The 23,616-nt window shown below is 40.3% G+C and overlaps 1 protein-coding gene across 7 annotated transcripts in view; it reads right to left on the reverse strand.

Annotated features, from left to right (window-relative positions):
* Positions 1 to 6,864: 6,864 nt before the first annotated feature.
* The window catches only part of PTPRM (protein tyrosine phosphatase receptor type M), a 454,349-nt gene continuing 437,597 nt past the window's right edge, over positions 6,865 to 23,616 (reverse strand). For all 7 annotated transcript variants that reach the window (XM_082290787.1, XM_082290786.1, XM_082290784.1 and 4 more), the window contains 7 exons: positions 23,315 to 23,464; positions 22,673 to 22,846; positions 19,779 to 19,910; positions 16,564 to 16,689; positions 14,619 to 14,782; positions 12,021 to 12,156; positions 6,865 to 7,743 (listed from right to left, as the gene is read on the reverse strand). In XM_082290787.1, the coding sequence (XP_082146913.1) occupies positions 7,690 to 7,743; positions 12,021 to 12,156; positions 14,619 to 14,782; positions 16,564 to 16,689; positions 19,779 to 19,910; positions 22,673 to 22,846; positions 23,315 to 23,464 (936 nt within the window). In that variant the 3' untranslated portion in view covers positions 6,865 to 7,689. The remainder of the gene's footprint in view (positions 7,744 to 12,020; positions 12,157 to 14,618; positions 14,783 to 16,563; positions 16,690 to 19,778; positions 19,911 to 22,672; positions 22,847 to 23,314; positions 23,465 to 23,616) is intronic.

A 23,616-nucleotide genomic window follows, 5' to 3' on the forward strand; every position in this document is an offset into this window, starting at 1 on the left:
GTGTGGCTGAATCTGTGCTGATCTCTGTAACAGCAAAGCTACAATTTGGTTTATGTGGTGTGTAATACTGATTAAATTCCTGTGCATGGCCAACAAAGGTCACTTGCCTTACTCCTGGGTGTGCAAGAGTTTGCCAGGCGTTCCCACCAAACTGTGCAGACTGGAGAACACAGAGATAATGAAGACTTCAAGGACCAACATAAAATGTCATCCCACTTCTCATGTGGCAAGGCAGTAACTATATTTCACTCCCAAGACTTCTCATCCCCAAAAGGTTTATATTACAGGCTGATTGTTATAGAAACATAAATCAGAATTTCAAGGGGACACAACAGCAGGTTAGTTCTCTAGGCATTCAGCTCAACTTCTAAGGGTTACAAATACAGAGAGTAACGAGATTGCATAGATACCAGTGTCTCTTCAGAGGCTGTCATTACTAACCTCATGTGTGAAAGGAGGGTTAAGTATGTGATCCAGCATGGTGCTCTGCCTTCTGAGTTATCTGAAATTAATAGTGTCTGGGGGAGCAACTCATCGGGGGCAAATGCCACCTCCTTGTACAGCATCTACTGCTGTGTAGGCTTGGAAGCTCTCAGGAAGGGCTCTGCTGCACTTGTAACATTCATTCATGGCATACCAAAAGGACTAGCAGAGGATTTTTTGTTGTACTAAGTGCTGGTTATAGACATCGCTTAAAATGGACTGAATACTGTACAGATAGAGAGGGCCAAACATCTGCCACGAATTTTCTGCCACACACAATTAAATTCCATGGTTTTATCACTTTGAATGAGTGGGCCAATCTGCTCTGTCTCTTTAGGTTAATTTTAAAAATGTGCTCTTAATGACATACATCATGCTTAATTTTGAGCACCTAAGCAACCCTATTCATTTTAGGACAAGTAAGTTCCTATTTAAAGTTTTTTGTTGAGGCATATTGTTGACTGATGTCTGTAGACCTTAGTCCTACAAACCTTTATGTGCTGTGGTGGATGGACACCAGCCAACAGCTAAGTCTCCACTTAGACACTTGCACAGTCCTTCCAGAGCAAAAGCATGGTAACATGTAGGTCGATAAAAAGAGAGTTTAATAAGTGAAGGAAAGTGGAAGAAGAAAGGGGGAAAAAAGGCCCCAAACAATTAATGCAAAAGCATTCACCCACGACCTCCCACAGACAGAACAATGCCCAGCCAGTCTCCCAGAAACTGCTTCCCCCTTGTCCATCCCCATCTTGTTGCTGAGTGTGATGATGTGTGTGGTATGGGACACCCTGTCTTTGGTCAGTGGAGCTCATCTGTCCCAGCTGTGTTCCCTCCCACTCTGTCTGCTCTTCACCACCACCAGGCTGCTTGCTGGGGTAGAGTGAGAACCAGAGAAGGTCTTGATGCTGTGCAAACACTGATCAGCAGGAGCTAAAATATTGGTGTGCTGCCAACACTGTTTTATCACAAATACAAAACACTGCACCATATGGGTTGCTACAAAGAAAATGAACTTCATCCCAGCCAGACTCAATATAGCATCATGACAGGACATGCACAAGGACTGATGAACTCATATATGCATAATGTGTGTGAGCATCAGATTTATTTTTTTGTGTACGTTGGACTAGACAAGAGGATATTAATATCAGTGTTTGTAGGACTGGGAGTTCTGATTGCATTTACTCAGGCCTGGCAGCAGTATTAATGTATGTCTAGCATGAAAGATACTTAGGCTTTAATTGTGACCCCCGAGCACATCATCACAAAAAAACTCAATTGCTAGAAATATCACAACTGTAGAGATACAATTAAAAATCTTCTAGCTGCTACTAAAACCACATCATTACAAGAGTTTCAGAAGTAAAAATATCATTGCTTGTAAAGACTGTCACTGAATGTGAGATGTTAATCTCCCCTGACATATTCCCTCAAACAAGCTACAGCAAGTATCATTCTCACTCTTCATATCCAAGGCCCACCTTCTCTGTGCCTTTGTACATTGAATCCTAACAGCAATATTAAAAAAAAAATCATGGTAGAGTGTTTGTAGACCCCAACCTCTTCCAGCCTCAAATCTTCCTTTCACCTTTCTCAAGTCATATTACTGAGAAAGAGCAGTACATGCTGTGGTGACAGAACTGGAAGGGAAGAGGGAGCACCAAGAGGGCACTGCATCTTCCAGGAGGGCCCCTGGAAGGTGGAGATGTGACAGCCTTGCCCCAAGACTGTGTGAGGAGCTGGAGAGACAGACCGGAGGAGTTGTGGGCAGCAGGAAGTGGCCTTCAGGCTTGAAGCAGATCAGGTGAGTCTGGAGAAATAACCAGGGCAGGAGCTGCCTTTTCAGCCTTCCACAGAGAAGTCTGCTTAGAAGTAGCAGCAGGAGTGAAGAAGGCATTTTGCTGCTGCTGTTTATTGCAGTTTGCAAAGGGTTTACAAGGCTTCAGAAGGGTTTTCCCATCACAGTGGGCTAGGATGCTAAAGGGGAATGCTGGCTTGCTGAGCAGGGGTGTGCAGAACAAACTGCCTCATGCCAGTGGTGTATGGAAAGCTCCCCCAGGCAGAGCATGCGAATGGCTGAGGCAATGCAAATGACCCATCAGTTTGTAATTTCACCATATAGACAAAGCTACAAAAACCAACCAAAAAAGATGAGCTCCATTAGAAACAGCATTCTTTTTCACATGGTCTGTTGGGTTTTACTGATACTGGTGCCCCAAAACTGAGTGGTCACTGTCTTCCCTAACAAGCATCACACACCTAAACTGTAAATTTTTTTCTATTCCTGATTTAATTTTTCTTTTAATAAAGCCCTGTGTCTGGCATGAGAAATGGGATGCTAAAATTTTGTAGATCAAGGCTCCAAGTGTAAAACCAATAAATCTAAAATGATATGGTGAATCATTCTGTTACAGTGATCTGCCTATATAACTTGCTGCCTCTGAAGGCTGATGCACAAGTGCTTTAAGAAGCTACTTTGGGAGGCAGAGCAACCCAGTAACTTTTGAATCAGAAAAGTAATGAGGCTGTAAAACCTCAAGTAAACTTTAAATTCACTTACTTTCCTTTAGGCATCCTTGATATGGGGGACGGGGTGGGGGGAGAAGAGACAAGACTTAAAACAACCACGAAAGGAGACTCAGCAGATGATCCTGCTCAGTGTTTGAGTGAGTAATGCCAAAAGCTTTAGGTTTGCTACTGCCATTACAGTTTCTCCAGGCCTTCCCAAAGGAAGACGCTTGGAACAGCTGTTGCTGGAAGTGTCAATTTATCTCCATTGCCACACCTCAAAGAACAAAAGTCTGTTTGTGTCTTTGCTACATGTTACTAAAGAACTTTGAAAGGGCACATACAGTAAGCAGTTGGATCTGGGGATACACCCACATACAGTGAAATAAAAAGAAAACATTTCAGAGATTATTAAAGATGAGCCAGAAACAGATAAAGGAGAAACCCTGGATGAAGACAGTCTTGATACTGCATTGCACCTTCACATCAAGTCTTTGTGGCACAGACAACTTCTGGAAACACACTACGTAGAGCTGGGTAAGAAGTTTTCCTGTATTTTATTTTTTCATCTTACTAGTTGTAGACCTTAAGCTGTTAGTACTCCATGAAGGTATCCTGCCAGGGACAGACTCATTTTGCTGATAAAGAAGCCCAGGAAGCTGTCAGAAGCACTGCTGTTATAAAGATACAGATTACCTGCATGCCATCACATCTCTCACAATCCCCACTGCTGCTCTTTCAGAATAGTTTAGCAAAACTCACCTAACTCAAGTCCTGGAGAGATGATGAATTTGGTGATACAGATGGCAAACCATTTAAAGTACCTCTTTATTCATTTATATACCTCTTATATACTGGGCACTGAAGAAAACATCCCTCCCTCTGTTCCAGACTAGGACTGATGTCTCTCAAAGTTCTGCAGTTTTACTGGGCTTGCATTTATGCAACTTTCTTCTGAAAAGGGAGGTTGGATTATGAACACTTAAAATGGCTGTCACTGCTGTTTTCTCTCTGTTGTCTCCTCTAAAATGGCACCCTCCAGATAACTTTCAGAGTTCTTGAATACCAGTCCCCCATGTTCATATCTTCCTTCTCCTTTCTGATTCCTTGTATTTCCTCTGTTCCTAATTCCTGAATGAATGGTGTGGGTTGGAATGCACTAGTCCAACGCTGCTGCCATGGGCTGGGACACCTTCCACTAGACACAAGTTGCTCAGAAGCTCATCCATCCCATCCTTGAATGTTTCCAGGAATGGGGCATCTACCACCTCTATGGCAAACCTGTTCCAGTGTTTTCGTATCCTCATTGGAAAAAATTCCTTCCTTATATCTAATCTAAATTGACCCTCTTTCAGTTTAAAACCATTACCCCCCATTATATTGCAACAAGCCAGGCTACAAAGTCTGTCACCATCTTTCCTGTAGACCACCCTGAAGTCCTGAAAAGCTGCAATGAGGTCCCACCGGAGCCTTCTCTTCTCCAGAGAACAACCCCAGCTCTCTCAGCCTTTCCTCATCGGAGAGGTGCTCCAACCACGTGATCAGCTTCATCTGAAGTCCTCATCTGTGTTTTCTTCGTGGCAAAATACTGTTCTGCCTAAGCCTGGATTTCTCTACAATTTGTATTGATTGAGAGCTGTAGTATGAGAGTGAGGACACAAAGCTGCTTGCTGTGCTTTCTTTGGCTGGCTCCAGTTTTATGGCATTGAAGTTCGCAGAATGCCTTTTGGAACAACATTAGACAGACTCTGCAACATAAACTCTATGTCAGAAGAATTAGGGGAAAAAAGAGTAATATCAGTAAAACAAGAAGAAACACTGCAGAACTCTTTCTTCCTTGTCTCCTTACACCCCCTGGCCTCCAAGGCCTACCTGTGCAAAGTATGTCTGCATGAGTGCAGCAGCTGAAATAATGTCTGGCTAACACTGGCAATCTCTGTCCTCGGGAGAGATATCCATGATTATTGCTGCATTTCACGTTTGGGATCACATTGCCAGCATCACCTTCTGTCCAAGAGCTCCTTTGGCACACGTATCTTACTTAAGCTTTTTGTAACATGGGATGTGTCCATGCATATTTCAGTGGATAGATCACAGAACCCAACTTTTTATGGTCCCATAATTATTACAAAGAAGCATGCTTGGCTGGCATACCTGGCCTGTCAAGCTGGTTGTGAGGAATATGATGTTAGAGGTTTGGATTTTGTTTCCTAACACTAGGGTTTTAAAATGAGTAAGAGCACATTCTGCAACAGGCTGAAGTGCTACAAGGTTTATCCAAGGACCATCATTCTTCTCAGGACTGGAACTGTATTTCCTCAGTTTTTCTGTACCTCTGTTCAATTTACAGCAATGGCCAGTTACACTTTAAAAGAGATGCTTTCCAGATGCAGAGGAAACCTATCTTCATGTGTTCAGATCTGAATTTTAGAGTGGTTTTGAACTGGGAGCTGACAAGCTGTGAGTCATTCTGTCCAAGCTAGATCTGTTAGATTTAGAGGTTCTCAAAACAGGTTGACTGATCCATTTATATAGATACTGCCCCCATTCCAGATGGCAGGATCATTTAAGAGCTGAAATACCGTGCAATCGGCCACATCCTTGAATTGGGTTTCCCATAAAGCTTTGGAAGGCTTCAGTATTGAGCAGTTGCTCTGCCTGCAAAGTCTTCTGGGTGAAAAAATGTTCTGCAGTTCCAGCAGATGGCTCAGCAAAGTGCTCTCATTCCCCCTTTCTGCTGCTTTGTTGCTGCAACAAAGGCAATTCCCAGCATATCCAGACATTGGTCAGTGCTTTGTAGAAATGAGAACCACCCAAACACCATGGAAGGTTAGTACAGCCATTTTCAGAAGCTTTAATGGTGTAAACCTGTCCACTGGCAGTACTGACAACAGCTCTAGTAACGGAGCAGTTTCACCATTTTTTTTAGTTACTTCCCCACCAGCCATTCTAGTACTGGTATCTTTAACATCTTTAACAGAAGGAATTACATGCCCCTCATAGCAGTCATGCATCTCAAGAACAAGTGCACCATCAGCCCTTCCACAGCAGCAGGCCCAGAGGGAATGGCAGGGAATGCCCAGGGCTGCACAGGGTTGCTGTGACAAGACAGAGTACTGCCAGCACACCACCATCTCTTCTTCAGAGCAGGGCATCTTTCAGGTTCTGCATTTGTGCAAGTGCATTTTTAAGTATACAATTCACCTCTTTCATATACTGGCACGGCACATCTTACTCCACTCTGGTGAGCTGCATCCAGCTCCAGGGTCCCCAGCAAAGGAAGGACATCGACCTGCTGGAGCAGAGGCCTAGAGGAGGCCACCAAGCAAAGGCTGAGAGAACTGGGTTTGTTCAGCCTGGAGAAGAGATGGCTTCAGGGTGACCTAATTGCAACCCTCTAGTACCTGAAGGGAGACTACAAGAAAGATGATGGACTTCTTACAAGGGGTTGTAATGACAGGACAAGAGGGAATGGATTAAAACTGAGAAAGAGCTGATTTAGATTAGGTATTAGGAAGAATGTTTCACTTTTAAGGCACTGGAACAGGTTGCCCAGAAAAACTGTGAATGCCCCATTCCTGGAAGTGTTCAAGGCCAGGTTGGAGCAACCTGGTCTAGTGAAACGTGTCCCTGCCCATGGCAGGCAGAGTTGGAACGAGATGATCTTTAAGATCCCTTCCAACCCAAACCATCCTATGACTCTGTGATTCTATGACCTTGCTATTGGCTGGATCAACATGGGATCACACAATAAACACTCACTGGAGATAGCTCAGTATTTACTAGATTTAATCTGAAAAGAGGCTTAGTTGAAGGCACTCAGATGCCAAGAGATATTAAATTAAACAAGATTTTATCATGTATGTAATTATTTATTGAGCTGAGATTCCATACAAGGTAAACAAATGTTTACACTATCATACAGTAAGCATTTCCAGGGCTTAATAAAAATGATTGTCACTCACTGTGCTTCACCAAAAAAAAATCATTTTAATGAATAAATAATTTGATGAAATCAAAAAATATTTACAATATAAACAAATGAAAAAGCTTTGGATATATTAATCTGAGCATCCTGTCTTTTGCATTTTCTAACTGCATTTCTATCAAGATTCTCTCTCTGAAATGGTACAAAGTGGATAGAAATTACAACTCAACAAAGTTAACATGATTTGGTACATGTCTTTCTGTTAGTTCAGATAAGCTACATATGATTGGTTTATTATGCACGTGTTAGAATACAAATATAACTAAAATCATATATTATCAAAATGCCAGACAGCATTCTCCACAGAACAGAAATGTACACTAGGCTGTGACAAGAACTGAGAATCACAGGCAACAAAATGTAACAGAAAAAGTACAAATTCCTTCATAAGAATATAATTGTGCTCTCTTATTTACCAGAGGACTACGCTGCTTCACCACATGAATGGCTGAGTATGAATACGGTGTTCAAGGACTGCCACGTGGTTCGGTGTAGGCTCACAGGGGTGCCAAGCAGCAGCTTTAGAGTGGGAATTGGGCAGTGCAAGCGGTTTTATAAACATCTTTTGGGGCTCTTAAAAAGAGCCAATTATACAAAGCAGTATAAGCATAACACTGAGAAGTCTTCATCTCATTTACACAGACATCATGAAGTGACTTGCTTTGTTTGTGGTGGTGAAAGGAGGAGCTTTGTCTGTGCTGTTTAGACAATCAGCCAGAATTCAAGTATTCTAAAGCCACTTCGTAGCAGAATTTGTATTGATCCTGAAAAATCAAAAGAAAACCACAAAGTCAGTTATTGAAGAAACTTAATTAAGGGGGTCAATAATTCTCTTCTGTTAAAATTATTTACTACCAGCTGTTGTCAGTGGGAACTAGTTTGCAAATCCAATTTATATTCAGATAAGAAAATCTTTATATTAACCTGACAGTGGACTCTAGACATAGTAACTTATGGTACTGCTCATGAGTATTTAGCTGCTCTAATACACTTGTATGAGAAAAACTGACTGCACATAAGCAAATTGACTTGCAACCCTTCTGTCATCTGTCAAAATGCTCATGTAGCACTTTATCAGAATTGGAGTTATTGAAATTCCTCCCTGGAAATGTATATCTTAAAATAGACCCAGTGTTTAGTGCTTCCCAGATTGCAACTTTCATGTTAATGTCATTCATGCACTTGCTACATTTCAGGGCAAGAGCTGCTTACTGCTGGTCCTCTATCTGCAGCCCAGACCCAACCCACAAGACTGTGCAATAGCCTTGTGAGATCAGGCGTGAGCTAAATTAATTGGATTAATTCCAATTAATTTTTAGCAACTGACAGTGACACTCAAGTTAGGCTCTTAACAGTTTTCCTGTTAACCAGATTAAGTTTTTAGGTGCCAGCCCTGTGCTCCAAACACAGACCTGCTGGTTTTACTTGCAACTGCTTGGAAACAGAGCAAGTCCCAGGGAAATCCCCTTCCTGAGGGATGCAAACCCACTCTGCATCTTCGGGGACAAAGGGTCATGACTTGGCCCCTTTCACATCTTCCGTGGAATGGGGAGGACAGATGTTTTTGACTGACCTTTGCCCACTCTGAAACTTTAGATGGTGCAGTCACTGACAACTTCTCAGTTTTATGTGCACCCATACCCCTTTCCTGTTTCCATTCTTGCTACTCGGAATACTTAAAAATACTACAAATATTTAAATGAAAAAAAAAGCTGAAGGAAATAGTAGGTGCAGGTTCCCTGAATCTAAGGGCTCTGGCTTCTGAAAATTCAATTTGGAAACATCTGCCACTTTTATGACTATTTCTGATACTGAAATGCCTCTTTTGCTTATGACTTTAATCAATTAATAAAAGATAACTAAGCACATATTGTCATTTAGGAAAAACAACAGATTTAACAAGCTGACAGCACTACGCCTTCCCCAACATCACGAGCAGGAAGATCTTCAGATATATTCTCTTTTCACTGAAGCAACACCATTTTAAAGGATTAACTTTTTTGGCCTGTACTTGTGATTTTGGGTCACATTTTAGCTGCGAAGAGAGTCCACTTAATATGCAAAAGACCATATACTATTAATAAAATCAAAAGCTATTAACAAGCATGGACCACTTCCAAGTTATTTTGTTGAGAAATGTCATGTCAAAAGAAAACAAGTCTTCGGTGCACATATCACCTAAGTGATGAATGAGTTGTATGTGAGGGTTTAAAGTCCTGCAAGGTTCCCTAAACTGCTTGTGTCTTCTTCAGAATGAGAAAAGAATTTAAAAAAAGAAGAAAGGAAAGAACAGAGTATTATGTAAATTCCTTTTCTGCTTTTATTACATATATGTTTCTAAATAAATGGAAATTATTCTCTAACTACATAATAGATCAAAATAAGAGATCAGCCACTCATCCATTTCTACTCCTCCATTCTCACTTTATGCTGATTTACTGATCCAGCAGAATAACTGTCTTTTTCAGTAAACCAAATACCTGTCTTAAAGGGCAGAAATATATTATTTCTTACTGTGTTCACTCACTGGTGTCCTTTGGACATTTTTATTATTCACTTGATAGTGGATAATAAAAAGTCTCTTTAGATTATCTAGCTTCAGAGAGGTTATATTTAAATTTATTTTCTAGGACACCTGTGGGTAGGCCCAATAACATTTATCACCAAATGCTTTGGGCATTCTGTAATAGAGATTTTGCAATACCATGTGCTACCTTTGTATGATGGCTGGAAAATTGCATAGATTTCCATACTGTATGGATGTGGCATTCAGACTTTTACACTTGGAGGAAAACCAAAGGTTTCAATGCAATTAAGAGATGAATCTCTAAGTGGGTGGTAAAGACTGCCTTGTATCTAGTCAGAAAATGCACAATACATATTGACAAAGCAGTCTTAAAACTATTTTTGTGAAATAATGTAATGATTTAGAGCATTTAATTTTTGCCATAAAATTTTACAAGGTAGATGAATATTATTGTTCTAATTTTTCAGATAGAGAAACTGAGGCAAAGACACGTTCATATAAGAAAGGTCATAAAGGATGAAGTCAGTAACAAGACCAGGAAAAGAACTCGTGTCCCAATTCCCTTTTACCATGAAGCAATCTACATGGAAATTGAAACCTGCCTAATTCAAATATTTGTTCCTATGAGGTGGCAGAGCTAGACTGAAGAGATGTTGCTCTAACTCTGCTCAGTCAGTGCACTATGTGATAATGGGAAAAATCCTGATTGTCCCTTGCTTTCATTCCTCTGCCTGTAAAATAAGGAAAACAATACTAATTTCCTTCACAAGTGCTTTGAAATTTCCTAATAAAAAAAGGCTCTACAAGGCCTTCCCATGCCTTCCAGGCATTCCCAATACCACTTTCAATTTACTAAAAGGTACTTTTATATCTAAAATAATACATTTAGCTTTTTTGATTAAAAAAATTTTGTGCTGAAAACTGGACACAACTGCCTGACAAACCTGGAGAACTGTCACAAATGGGAATTTATAGAGAGCTTTTTCTTTAACTGTACATCTACATTAGTGATTTTCTTTTTATTTCTATAAAATAAATGAGTAAGAGATCAGTGAGTTCTGTGGACTTAGGCTCCAGGAGAACAGAGAACAGCAGGCCTGCCAAGTCCCTGTCCAAACTATACTACGTGAATGAAGTAGTAGGACATTTTTCTTAATATCTAGGAAATAAAAATGTATGGTTGGTTCTCAGCATGATGATTCTCCTCCTGAGAATATAAACTAGAGGAAAAGAAGCCAACCAAGCTGCTCCTTCCCACCACTGTGGAAGTCTGATAGTTTCTCACTGATACAAGACTCACAGTTCCACACTGCTGGCTCACGGCCCTGTGGCGCTGCTCATGAACTCCCTCCCTGCTTTGCACAGCCGACAACATCTGGCCTTTTTCCACATATCTGGCCAGAGCTGGGCCTAGGAGAGGGTGTGGGACTTCAGAGGCAGGCTAGCAGAGAGCACTGTGATGGGGGATGTGGTGGGAACCATTCTCCCACAGGACAGAGGAGGCACAGTCATCCATGTGGTGGGGAGATGGATATCCCTCCCTACTTGCCTTCACCTGTATGTGAAAGCCTCCCTCCTTCTGCCTATTCTCCAGTGTGTCACAGTCAGCTCATCTGAGGGGTGCTCTCCTAAAATTACAGGAGGTTGGACCAGCTCAGTGAGATGTCTTCTGCCTCACCCCAGGCGTGCTATGGAAAAGTTGCTGAAGTGACCCCAACTTGTTTAACCAGAGATTGCAAAATTGGCTCAATCCCTGAAAGTGCCCAGATGCTGCTTCCTCCTGCCTGTGATATTAAATCAAATGCAGCTGCCTCTTAAGCAGCCACCTCTGCAGCAGGATGTTGTAAAACAGTGTCTTTTATAGCCCAGGCTTCAGAACAGGGTATCACACTACACCCATCTCCAAGTACAAAACTACGCACTGGAGTGTAAGAACCTGCTGGTTTAAGCTGTTCTGCAGCTCTTCTGGCATAGCAGCTGGCACTTCAGCACTTCTCCACTTAGGAAAAAAGCTCATAAAACACTCTCTAGGAGAATAATTGCACATGGCCCCTGGTTTCTGAATTTCTTTAATCTTTCTATGAGATAGAGCAACCATAATTAAATGCAATATTCTGGGTGTCAAACTGAAATTCATGGCTTTGATAAATATTAGGCGATTAAGCTATTTATAAAATATATAATTTGAAAATCTGGCATTTAATTTTACATAACTATTATTTCTACCATGCAAGGGCTGCTCTCCACTTAGTTCAGCCTGCTAGAAAAGAAAATTAATAAGGATGTTCATCTGAAAGTTTAAAACTCTTAAAAAATTCAAACGAACAGAGACAAAGTCTCCTTGGGAAGAAAGCAGTGTAAAAATACTCTTACAAGTGACGTGACTTCATTATCCCCTTTGAAAATGACTTGCTTGCTTTGTGAACAACTCCCACTGTAAATCCTGGAAATCTTACTGAGTCTTCTGAGAAAAAGAACATTTTCTATTTAATGGTGCAGTTAAAAAGCTCATACCAGAAGGTCCACCATGTTAGGCTTATTATTCCTCAGTGTCTTCACAGCATGGAATACGTCAACAGCCCTCTGATGTCGAAGCATTTCACAAACAATACTGATTGCACAAAATGTCCCACTGCGGCCACCTCCATTCCTGCAGTGAAAGTGATAAAATGGCTCAGTTACAATGGACTCTGTGGCACAAGTTTGTACAGCAACAGGGATGGCTCCAGAAGGCTTGAGTTCCAGCAGGGAGAAACCACAGAACATCCCTGGCCCCAAGGGCTGCTGAATTCTAGGCAAAAGATGATTTTTAATTGGAATTAGCACGCTGAAAAATCTCAAAGCTATGATTCAGAAGTCAGCAGTCTGACAGCCTGGAGGGAATTGAATGGCTGAGTTTCGCATAACCCTTCAGTGTGCACTGGAGATGGCACAAAGAGGATGCTAAAATAAGGATAAAATACTTCTAGTTTCAGTTAAACACCGCTTTGCATTGTAAACACACATGGCTGCAGTGAGCATCAGGCCTGGAAATGCAACAGAGCAAGTGAATCTTTGAGTTCTTTTATTCTGGATCCCGGTGCTTTCCTCCTGGATGCAAAGGCATTTCAGAGGAACCACAAAAGCACCAGAAGTCTCATTTGTGGGAGTCCTGTGGCTGCACACTTGGTATGGCACTGGGTGGTGCTACCATGCTCCCCTGGCTGATGATCTCAGCTCCTGGCAGCAGGAAGAGGGGCTGGCTGCCTGGCAAGGCGTGCTTTTAAAGGCAGATGCTTTCCCCCTCCACCCACAGTATCAGAGCATGAGAACCCGAAGTGAATTGCTAACAAAGAAGCCACACAGAAATGTTCATATACATGATCAAATACAATATTTAATAATACTTTATCCCTGGTTATTTTTAATCTTCAAGAAAATCTCTTTCTTTCTGGAAACTCCATTATTTCTACACTTCCTCTAATCAGAATCTTTAGGCTGTGCTTCACTGAAAATAATAAACCTTAATAATTACCAGAGTGGAGACTAGTTAGGTAGCAGGTCTTTCAAACCAGCTTTGCAAATGGTTGATTTTCAAAGGAAGATACAACACTGCACATCTGTCACATCCAGGCACTATGAAAAGAATGCTCTCTGCTGCCAAAACAGTGCCTGATACTGTGGGACTGTTTGAGAATTTTAATTAAAATAAAGTAATTTAAAAGGATTATATTAAGAGCTTTTTCTTTCTTTACTGCCTGGAAGTGACGCATGTGTGATGTTGTACAACTATTTAATATCATCAGCCACCTCAGAGATAACAGTAATTTGCACTTCAAAAGGGTCTTTTCAGCTAAAGATCTCAAAACATTAATTAATCACACTGCACAATGCTCCTTTGATGAAAGTATTATTATCCCCATACTACAGATGGGGAAACTGAAGAGCAATGACTTGTTCAAGGTCAGTGATAGTGGGAATTATTAATATACTCTTAGATTTTCCTCCATCATTCTAACATGGGGTCCCAACTTCTGAACACAGTTTTCCTGTTGGCATGTCCCTTCTCCATCATGGCAACATCTTTAAATGGACGTTTAGAGGAAGAGGAATACAACTTCAACTGCTGAAGACTCAACCTCAAAAGATCAGCTACTTCTGAGGGCAAACAGCACATGCAAGTACTAAGCCATCTCAAAAGAAGGATGGTGGCAGAGTGGATGAGAATCTGCGTAAGTGGAGCAATATTACCGCAGGCCTGGCCCCTAGGGTATATCACCGTGTCCCGCAGCCATAGGGAGGAGGAGGAGAGAAGATCCAGCAGGCAGGAACTGTGCAGCAAGATTGATTGATTTAATTATTTTACAAACTCTTTTATAGACTTTTTTCTTCATAGTCTAATTGGAGAAAGGATCAGCCACCCCTTGGGGTGATTGGCTAAAATCCTAAAACATCCATTGTCAAAATATTTTTCTACTATACCATAACCAAGACTTTTCAAGGCTGCAGGTATTTGGTTGTTTACATAACTCTGCTACCTCTTCTGTGAGAGAGAAAAGTCTCTCACGGACTTAGAAAATAGCAAGAAAATCCTTGCTAGCAGCATTTCTGTATCTACAGAGCACAAAGTCACAGGAGGAAAAAAATATATACCATTATTAAAAAAAAGGTAAGGCAATTACAGGGTCATTGTAACTGGTCTATCACACCACTTTTACTCCTGTGCTTTATGCCTGGAAAATGAATCACCCCTCCAAAACTACTTATTTCTATGGTCCTTATCTGCAGAAATAAAAGGTACATTGTTCTGAAGGCACATTTTTGATTTACTGTGAATAAATATGCAACTTTCCCATTTGCAAGAGTCACTGGACATTTTTATATAAAATAGAGTTAACTCGAACCCATCATCTTTTCATAGGGCTCTAAGAAAGGACAGATGGGGAAACTCATGAATCTACATTAAAATTACACAATTCCTTTTGCATTCAGAGCTTTTAAACGAGCAGTTGTATTATTTATTCAGTTCCAGATTAGACAGATGCCTCTTCACCTCGTCACAAATCTTTCAAAGCCTGGCACAAATTCTGTGACAGTATTCCCTTATTTCTCCCTTCTGTTTCCAGTACTTACAAGCAATGTACAACTGTGCGTCCCTCTCCCCCGTTGTACTCCTCCTGCCACTTATCCACCTGGCGGATGAGCTTCAAGAAGGAGCGTTTCGAAACTGGAGTGTCCCTGTACATGGGCCATCCCAGGAACTGGAACTGCTGCACCATCCGATAGCCGTCCTGGGGCTGTGGAGATTCAGGCAAAACCAGGGAAAACAACAGTATTTTTTTTGGCACATAATTTAGATACATGCATCAGTGAGGGAAGCTGTTCATGCAGATGATTGCTGACAAACTGCTAATGTAATTTCAACTGCCCTTGAGGATTTATGACTTTTAATTTCCAGTGGAGTTATCAGAACAATAGTTTTTAAACGGAGTGCTATACAAATAGGCTAAAATATAGCAATAGTACATCTGCATCATCAAGCAAATAATTAATTAATATGATAGGAGGAACTTGGTAACAAAGACAGAGCTGCAACACAACTTCAGTTATATACTGTTTTCATATATGCCTCAGTATTTTTAAGAATGTTTATGTGTTTCTGTCCTTTTTTTACAAGAAAGGTCAAAACCTCTCAAGATATTTTGAAGCAGGAAACATGAAAAAAACCAAATGGAACCCTCAGATGTTTCCGGCTTGTAAAATATATCTAACTACATTTTATTTTATTGTGTTCTACTGCAGCAGTCAGAACCCCTCTGGTGAAACGTTACTAAACAGTTGCTTTATGGTGATTTAAAATAAAAAAGGAGTATAGAACAAGCGATAGTGGCAGAAAACTACAGCCCTTTGAGATGGGCATAATAAACATGCACATGAAAACTGGTTTTGTAGTCTAGAGTTTGCCACATCTGTGCAAAGTGAGGGCATTTTAGTGCCATGCTTAAAATGAACAACATGCAGAAACTTTGACATTACATTTTATTCTCTAGAGTAAGAGTTAATAGAGAGGGTGTAAGATTAACACGATATGGGAATAAACCAAACTGGGTGCAGCATTAGATGTGTTCTGCAATTGGTTTTGTGTACTTTATGTCAAAATCTGGAATCTACTGATTTCCTGTCCAGTTTCTTCCAGCTGATGGCCCCTCTTCCCAAAGCAGATCAGCCAGACCCAGCGCCTGTGAAGGTCACACTAACACTGCTGGAGGCTGTGTTTTTTACATTGCTGCATTTACTGCAAACATCAGGCCTTCATAGTATTAAACAAGTACCTTGAAGCTTTACAATCTGCTTCCCTGTTTGGGTATTAACATGTTTTTGGTGTCTTTCCCTGTCCTGCCAGCCACCAGGTCTCAGGGAAGTTCTTGATTTTTTCTGAAGGGAGTGCTGCTTATTCCTAGCTACAGCTTTTTGGTTGTTGATACCAGGCCACTGCAAAGGCTCCCTGGATGGGAAGAGATGTCTGGCCTCTGGTGGAATCTTTTTTCCACTCAGCTTGAAAGACATGCCTCGTTTAGTCTTCTGTCAACTTCATGGGAGCATAGAGCTGAATACAAGGACAACCTACTTGCCCCTCTGAAGTGGTTACATGTTATGAAGTGTGGCTAGTGGGACAGAATCTTCACTAAAAGGCTGGGACTGCTATTGGAAAACATGCCTAGTGTTGATGCACAGCTTTTTTCATGACATAGGATACAAATATGCAGGATGGCTAATTTCAAACTATTGAAAACAGCACTGATTTCAGCATTTTTTGGCTATCATACAGCCTGAATACTGCATTTATTTCATTTGCATTTAACACACTTGAGATACATATTAAAATATTTTTTACTTATATTACACATAGAAGACTTTTTTTTCCTCACTGATTGTGGTGTGACTCAGTATTGCACCACCGCTTTCAAATACATAAGCTGAAAAATGAAAATGGTTGTATGTGAGTTTAGCTTTCATTTTTTTGCTTTGAGTAGACTCATCTACTGAGACAAAACTGTTTTGCAAATAGAATCCTTACTCTGGCTGCATTATAAATTCGGAATATCCGGCTGATGATGTCTTCTTCTAAGTCAGCCGATACAAACTCCACCTGAATGGGACCGTGCCGGTGCACTCCATTTTCTGGCCAGTACTGAGGACAGAGCTATAGAAGACCATGGACAAAAAAGAACACAGTTAGATCACCCTGGAGTTCATGCTGCCTCAGCATACTTTTCTGTATTTTAGTTTGTGATACATGTACTACTGGAATTCTTGCACGGTATCTTTATAAAATACATGATGTGCCAAGTTTGGTTTCGAGCACTCTGCTTTCATAATGCCTTTTCATGTACCAGAACCTGCTGTTTCTTGCTGCTGTACTTCCAGTGTCTGGTATCTGGAGTAAAACACTTCTGACACTCAATGTTAATTCTACAATACATTATGACAAGACAAGGAAAGGCTGACAAATATCTTGGAGACAGTGTGGAGGCTAAAGACCAAAGGCCTGGTATCTCCAACTGCCCTGAATAGTTGCTAATAATTCAAGCTGCATTAGAATGTGTGATTTGTACTATGAAGCGTAGATCAATTCTCAAAACTCAGGATTTAACTTTCACATGTTTCACCCGTGACTGATGATATCGGCTAATATCAGCATTGCTTTAAACTTTCAATAACTGCTTAATTTCATCTTATTAGTGACACCTGAAAATATTAATTATGCTTTCTTCAGTTCTCAGAAAACATTACTTCTACGTATCTACAGATCACAAAGTAAAATTACTATTATCTTGCATGGTTTTAGAGTCTAGTAATAAGACAATGGCTTAATCCAGGAACCAATTATCTTCTGTGCTAACACTTTAAAGAGAAAATCAACACTTTGCAAGGAGGTTTTTGAAGCTAGAATCTGCCTGTCCATTTTTTTTCATGAAAATCCTAATGATTTTTTTTTGCCACGGATATTTAGAGCAGTTTGAGCATGTAGCTTTTGTAAGCATTCACCAAAATTAAATATGAACTCATGAAATTTTGTTTGCTTGCAGAAGCATTGATGTCATATTTGGAACTTTTTATTTCGTTCAGTAAAACAGCTGTGGTCTTCATTCTGCTGCATTGCTGTTGGTGATCCAGAGCTGAGCTGACAAATCACATTTACTCCAGATGTTGTTTTGCATTTCTTATAACACTTAGTCCTCAACGAAGCTGTTTAGAGATGACTACATTTTAGGAAAACATAACCATTTACTACATCAATTAAAAAAGAAAACAGGGTCTGATTTGCAGGAGATCACTTTAACAAGTTAAACCCAGAAATTTCAAGCAGGATAATATATTTTCATTTTTTTTAACCCCTCCCTATGATTTGGTCTGCTGAGACAACTGCTTTCTAAATATTGTCTAAATCTTACACAAATTGTTATTATGAAATATGCTGGTGTACAGGACAGCAAAACGCAATGCATACAACTGGTGCAAATGCCAGTGCTCAGATCATTTAACATGTGCACAGTTTAGTACATATCTTTCAAATACACAGGAGTACTGTTCTAACACACCTCTGAAAAATGGTTAAATGATAATAAGCAGAGCTGTTTGCTGGGGCTGTTTTAGGAAGCTAAGATTTTCAAGTTCTAAAGAAACCACAAGCATTTAAGTCTGCACATTTTGCATGCAAGTGATGCTAGTGACTCTCTTCAAGTCAGAGTTACTGTGAAGGGTTGAATTTCATTTCCCAATAGAGCATAACAATCCACATAAATGGTAATATCTAAACAGAACTGTAAACACTTCATATATACATAAATAATAATGATAACAGTAATTATTAATAAATCTGAATGTAATGCATGTTTTTAATAAGCTCTGCCCTCTCTCCACTTCTGTTTGCTCTGAGGGTTTTGAGATTTATTCCTAATGAAAAGATTGTTACTCGCATTAAGAGGTAAAAGGTTTAACATACTGCAGAGGCAGGTGCATTAACTGCATATCCCAATAGCTGTTAAATCCTGTGAGGCTAATAAATGCTTGGAATAGCCATGCCCTATTGTAAATTCAAAACACAGCCAACAAATTAAAAAAAACTCTGTTCAGCAGGCCCTAACAGCCTGACTCCCTTGAGTCTTTCCTTATTCACTCAGAAAATAATCTTAGATTCATGAATAAAAGTTTTGTCTTTCATTTCTATTTTTCCTCCCTGTAGACAGCACAGGGCTTAGAATCAGAAATTTAGTCTTTAAAACAGTGTGTGGAATTCCTACATGTTCCTTTGAAAGACCGAACAGAAGATTAGTATTTTTTAAAAACAAATTCTACATGTTAAAAAGAAGAATAAACATTTTTTAAGTATATGCAATACTGAACAAAGCTAAAACGATTCTTGATCATTTTGAAAATAAAAATGACATGCAGTCTGCTATAAAAAATTACCATTTCTCTTAACCAATAATTAAGAAATATTTACTTATTAAGAATCCAGATTACCACCATATTCTTCCAGCAGAGGGCTGGTGCAGTTTGTTGGAATTAAGGAAATGATGTTTGTAAGAACTTGGAATCGTGCAGTTGTGAGCCAGGCTCTGGGACACTTAGTGATTAATCCTAGTGATTAAATTGCCAACCAGTAGGTTCGGTTTTCCAATTTTCTGACCAACATGTACAGCACGTGCAACTCTTTTGTAAGGTAATTACATTCCTCTACACATTTTGTTGCCCTCTTTTCTCTTCCAAAGGATGCTTAGTCTCCAATCTTTAGTTCCTCTCTCCTAGTTTAGTTCCTATCTCCTTGCTAATGACAACATCATTTTGTGCAACACACAACACAGTTTTTCACCCTGGGAACACCTATTCCCTGGTAAGGAGACTGAGGTCATTGACTTGTTTCAGGCAGGCTAATGAACAGCTGTTGGCTTCTGTTTATTATTTTCACCATTATTAGCATCTCTCAGACTTGAGTCAGAATTCTACAACTGTAATTTTTGGGTTTTAGCAGCTCTTCCCAAAATGTGTTCTCTTAGAATAAATTATAGGTGCATGCACTTATGTGTGTGTGCACTAACATTTTGGTGGAGAAGCTGCTGATAGTCTGATTTATTCCTCTTTCCCTATGTGTATCTGCAAGCTACAAATCAATGTTTTAGTGTCTAAGTATTTAATGTTGTTTTACAAAACTAATTACATCCTAAGGCTGTTCTGAAATGCTGAGGCACTAGCACTCCTCTTTTGAATGAAGCATTTTTCTGGACTTACTTGTGCAGGATCCACATCATTCAACATAACTATTGAAGTGCAGTGATAATCTAGGACCAGTCTCCAGAAATCTTTGACAGTATTTGGTAAGGGATGCTGCGTAACTATAAAAGCTGATGGTTGCTTGTAGCTCTGAAAAGAAGTAACAAGATGATGAGAAGAATGGTAAGAGATAAAAATCCATTTAGCAGAATGTCAGTCATAGCCCCAAAACTTCAGGACTGAAAGCATTATTTCTATTTTCTGTATAATTAATATATTGTTTTCAGCTCTTTCCTGAGATCTTATATGCTTCAAAGTTAATAAACTGTATTTGGGCAGGATATAACTTCTGCAGATGTTATATTTCTAAAATGTATTTCGTGCCACAGGCATAGAGTAAAATCATCAGAGGTTTTTGCTTCCAATGCAACTCCTACGAGGTTTTGAGCAACGGGTTTGTTTTGAGCTGTTAATGGACAGATTAATCTTGGCTGTTTGCATTTAGCTCTAAATTTGAATGATGCCTGTGAAAGGAAATATCTAGTTATTCTTCAGAAATAATGTTGAAATTCTGGTCTATCTGACAGTAGTGAGGATACCCAGGGGATAAATTTCAGTGTTCTTTGTTTCTTTTAATACCAGAGTATGTCACTGACTGAGATGTTTTCTGGAACTTTTCCACTGTGGATCTCAAGACAGTATTTTCACTTGCCTCCTTCTGAGCCTGGAAAGCTACTGTGGCCACACTGGAGCAGTCAATGGGAGGGGGTGCCATTAAGGAGGGCGGGGAAGACTCTACATGCCTTGAACTGAAGCATTTGTGCCACGACAGAGATCCAATCGGATTGGCTACTGCAGGCACATGGTGTGATTCCTGGGCTGTCCTGTGCAGGGCCAGGATTTGGACTTGGACTTGGCAGGTGCCAAGAGGGTGGTGCCAGACTCTTTTTGGTGGTGCCCAGTGACAGGACAAGGCGCAGTGGCCATAAGGTAACACACAAGAAGTTCCAACATCAAGGTGAGGAAGAACTTCTTTACATTGAGGGTGGCAGAGCACTGGAGCAGGCTGTCCAGGGAGGTCATGGAGTCTCCCTCTCTGGAGACATTCAAAACCCACCTGGACACATTCCTGTGTCGCCTGCAGAGGGTGACCCTGCCTTGGCAGGGGAGCCAGACCACATGATCTCCAGAGGTCTCTTCCAACCCTAGCAATTCTGTGATCTTTGTGGGTTCCTTCCAACTCAGGATATTCTATGATCGCTCTTTCAGAGACAGTCACCGAGGAGACCATGGAAAATGAATCCACCGTGTTTTGGGTACAGACGTGGACACACAAAACTTTGGTTCTTTGTTTCAGCACACTGCAACCAGCAGGTACATCATGCTGCTGGTACATCAGGCAGCTGCTTTCTATCCTACTGGTCCTGTCTTGCTGCAACTTTCATGCAGATGAGAGATATCCAAAGGGGTCTCCATTACTCAGTCAGTTAGAAGCCTCAGAAGTTTTTTTGGGAAAACTTCTCTAACTCATTCTGATACTGAATAATGAAAATTATGCTTGCTATCCCTTTTTCTTGAAGTGAGCTCTGAAGGCTTACATGAGGTGATTCAACAGCACCTCAACTGAATTAACTGGTGCAAGTGGAGAGGGGGAAACACTTCATCTTGCTTCTTGGAGATTGAGTGTTTAGAGGGATGGACAAATGTCTGCTCTTGTCCACCAGTGCAGGAATGCCGCAGAAGGCTGGCTAAGGTGCTTGAGGTGGAAAGCAACCCATATCACCTCCTCCCTTGGAGCCTTTTGCCCACATACAGTTCTGTATGTAGACCATTGTTTCAATAGTGAAGAAGGGAAGCATCTTCAAAGCAAGTATTAAGGCACTGCTCTTTCTGAGCATTACTTAACTCACAGAACAAAACAGTACCAAAGTCTCCAGGAAAGAAGACAATGTAATGGCACAGTGACAAACTGCAGATTAAGGAAGCTCTGTTCTAATATGAAATGTCATTGACCTACTGTGAGAACCTAGACAAGTCACTTACACTTCTGTTCTCAGTTTCTCTACACAGATAAACACAAAGATACATTTTCCTACATTTTCACAGGACTGTTTTGAACTTGGGCTTATTTTAGGAATAGGCTTTGAGAACTTGTAAGGAAAAAAATGAAAGAACTGCTATAAACTGTTATTACTCTAGCTTCACTTTTTAAAAAGGCCATTTACAATGTGTTCCTTCCTTACTAACCTCTGTTTTCTTGTTGTTTATGTGTTTGACAACCGTAATGACTATAGCTGTAAATCGTCAAAAATAGGCTATAAATATCTACAGACTGTAAAGGCACTTTAAGTGTCTTTTTACTGTTGTTCTATTACAAGGATTAGAATTGCCATAGATGCATTTGGAAAAAAACTCCACACACACATGAAGAGGAACCATTCATTCAAACAGAAATAAATGGGAAGGCTGAAGTAATGGCTTGTGTACTATCTTGTGTTGACAGACAATTTTTTTTTTTGTTAATTACTATTTAAATTATAAACAAAGGGAACTGAAATATTGCTGCAAACCTTATTATTCTATTTAACTGCCTGAGTCTCTTAATAGGTAACTCTTGTTTTCCTAGGCCAGATGGGTAAAAATTCAAGCACTAGGGAGAAATCCAGATAGATTTAATTTATCAAAACTCCCTGAATTGCTCTCTGAGCATGGCTTTGGAACCTTGGCTGTGACATAACATATGTGTGATCCCAAATGTACTTGGGAGTTTAAAGATTTTGTGCCATGCTTCTGGAAAACAAAACAAGCTGGAAGGATTTCAGTCTTCTTATGCTGACTCCATTTTCTAGCATGGCTCAGTTTGGAGGGCTGCTTATTGCCTTTTTATTATTAATGATGTGGTGGAGACTTACATCCATCAGTGCAGCATTGATGTAGTTACTGCTTTCCCCATCTATCGTGATGAGGAAAGGCAGGCATCTGTCTGGAGGCAGCACATCCATGCAGCGATTCTTTTCATGGTTTCGCGGCAAAAGCGCGATGCTGCAGTCTTCTACGCGCAGCGTCGGAGTCACCATATTTAAAGTCTTTCAGAGAGAGTAAACAATGCAACAGAAAAATTAACACAGCAGTGAAAGCAACCCAAAATATTGAAGAATAGATCAGCTCAGCATTCAGTTTCAGTGGGAATCAATATGCAGAGAGATGAAAACACATCACAGTCAGCAGGTTTGGAAGCAGAGAAATCCTGGAAGCATAAAATTACGAAAAATAACCTCAAAGACAGCTGCAGAGTAGCCTGCCTTCTGGAGAAAGGACAGTGGAAGGAATCGACATACTTCCCTTCAGCAAAAAGAATACTTTACTACTACCCCACTGCATTATTTTATGATTCAGCATAACTCAGTAGAGATGAGTGACATGTTATTTTCCCCTTTTTTGCAGTCTTTCTCTCCTAAACCTGTTACAAAATTCATATGGCTATAAACACTTAAGCAGAAGTCTTTAGTATGGCTGAACTCTATGGCTTCTAGGCAGTGCTAGCCACTACTTACCCTAAATTCTTCTTTGATCTGGCTTGAGTTTGTTTGAGGATCCAGTTTATTCATTTCATAGTAAGCAGACCTAACTTGAGAAGCTGGAATAGATGTGTCCCCGCAAAGACAGGCTTCCAGGATAGCATCATGGATGAATACATACTGTTCCTGGTAAAGCAATTAAAATAGATAGTTACTGACATAGAGTGCATAGAGCATTAGTATTTTGGTACATAAACCAGAACAACCAATCTGGTTGCTACTTCTCTCTTCAGTTTACCAGCACTGAAGCAAGACCAGAAGAACAACCACAGTTTAAA

This window comes from Coloeus monedula, assembly GCF_965178545.1.
Source record: "Coloeus monedula genome assembly, chromosome: 1".
In the NCBI taxonomy this organism is placed as follows: Eukaryota; Metazoa; Chordata; class Aves; order Passeriformes; family Corvidae; genus Coloeus; species Coloeus monedula.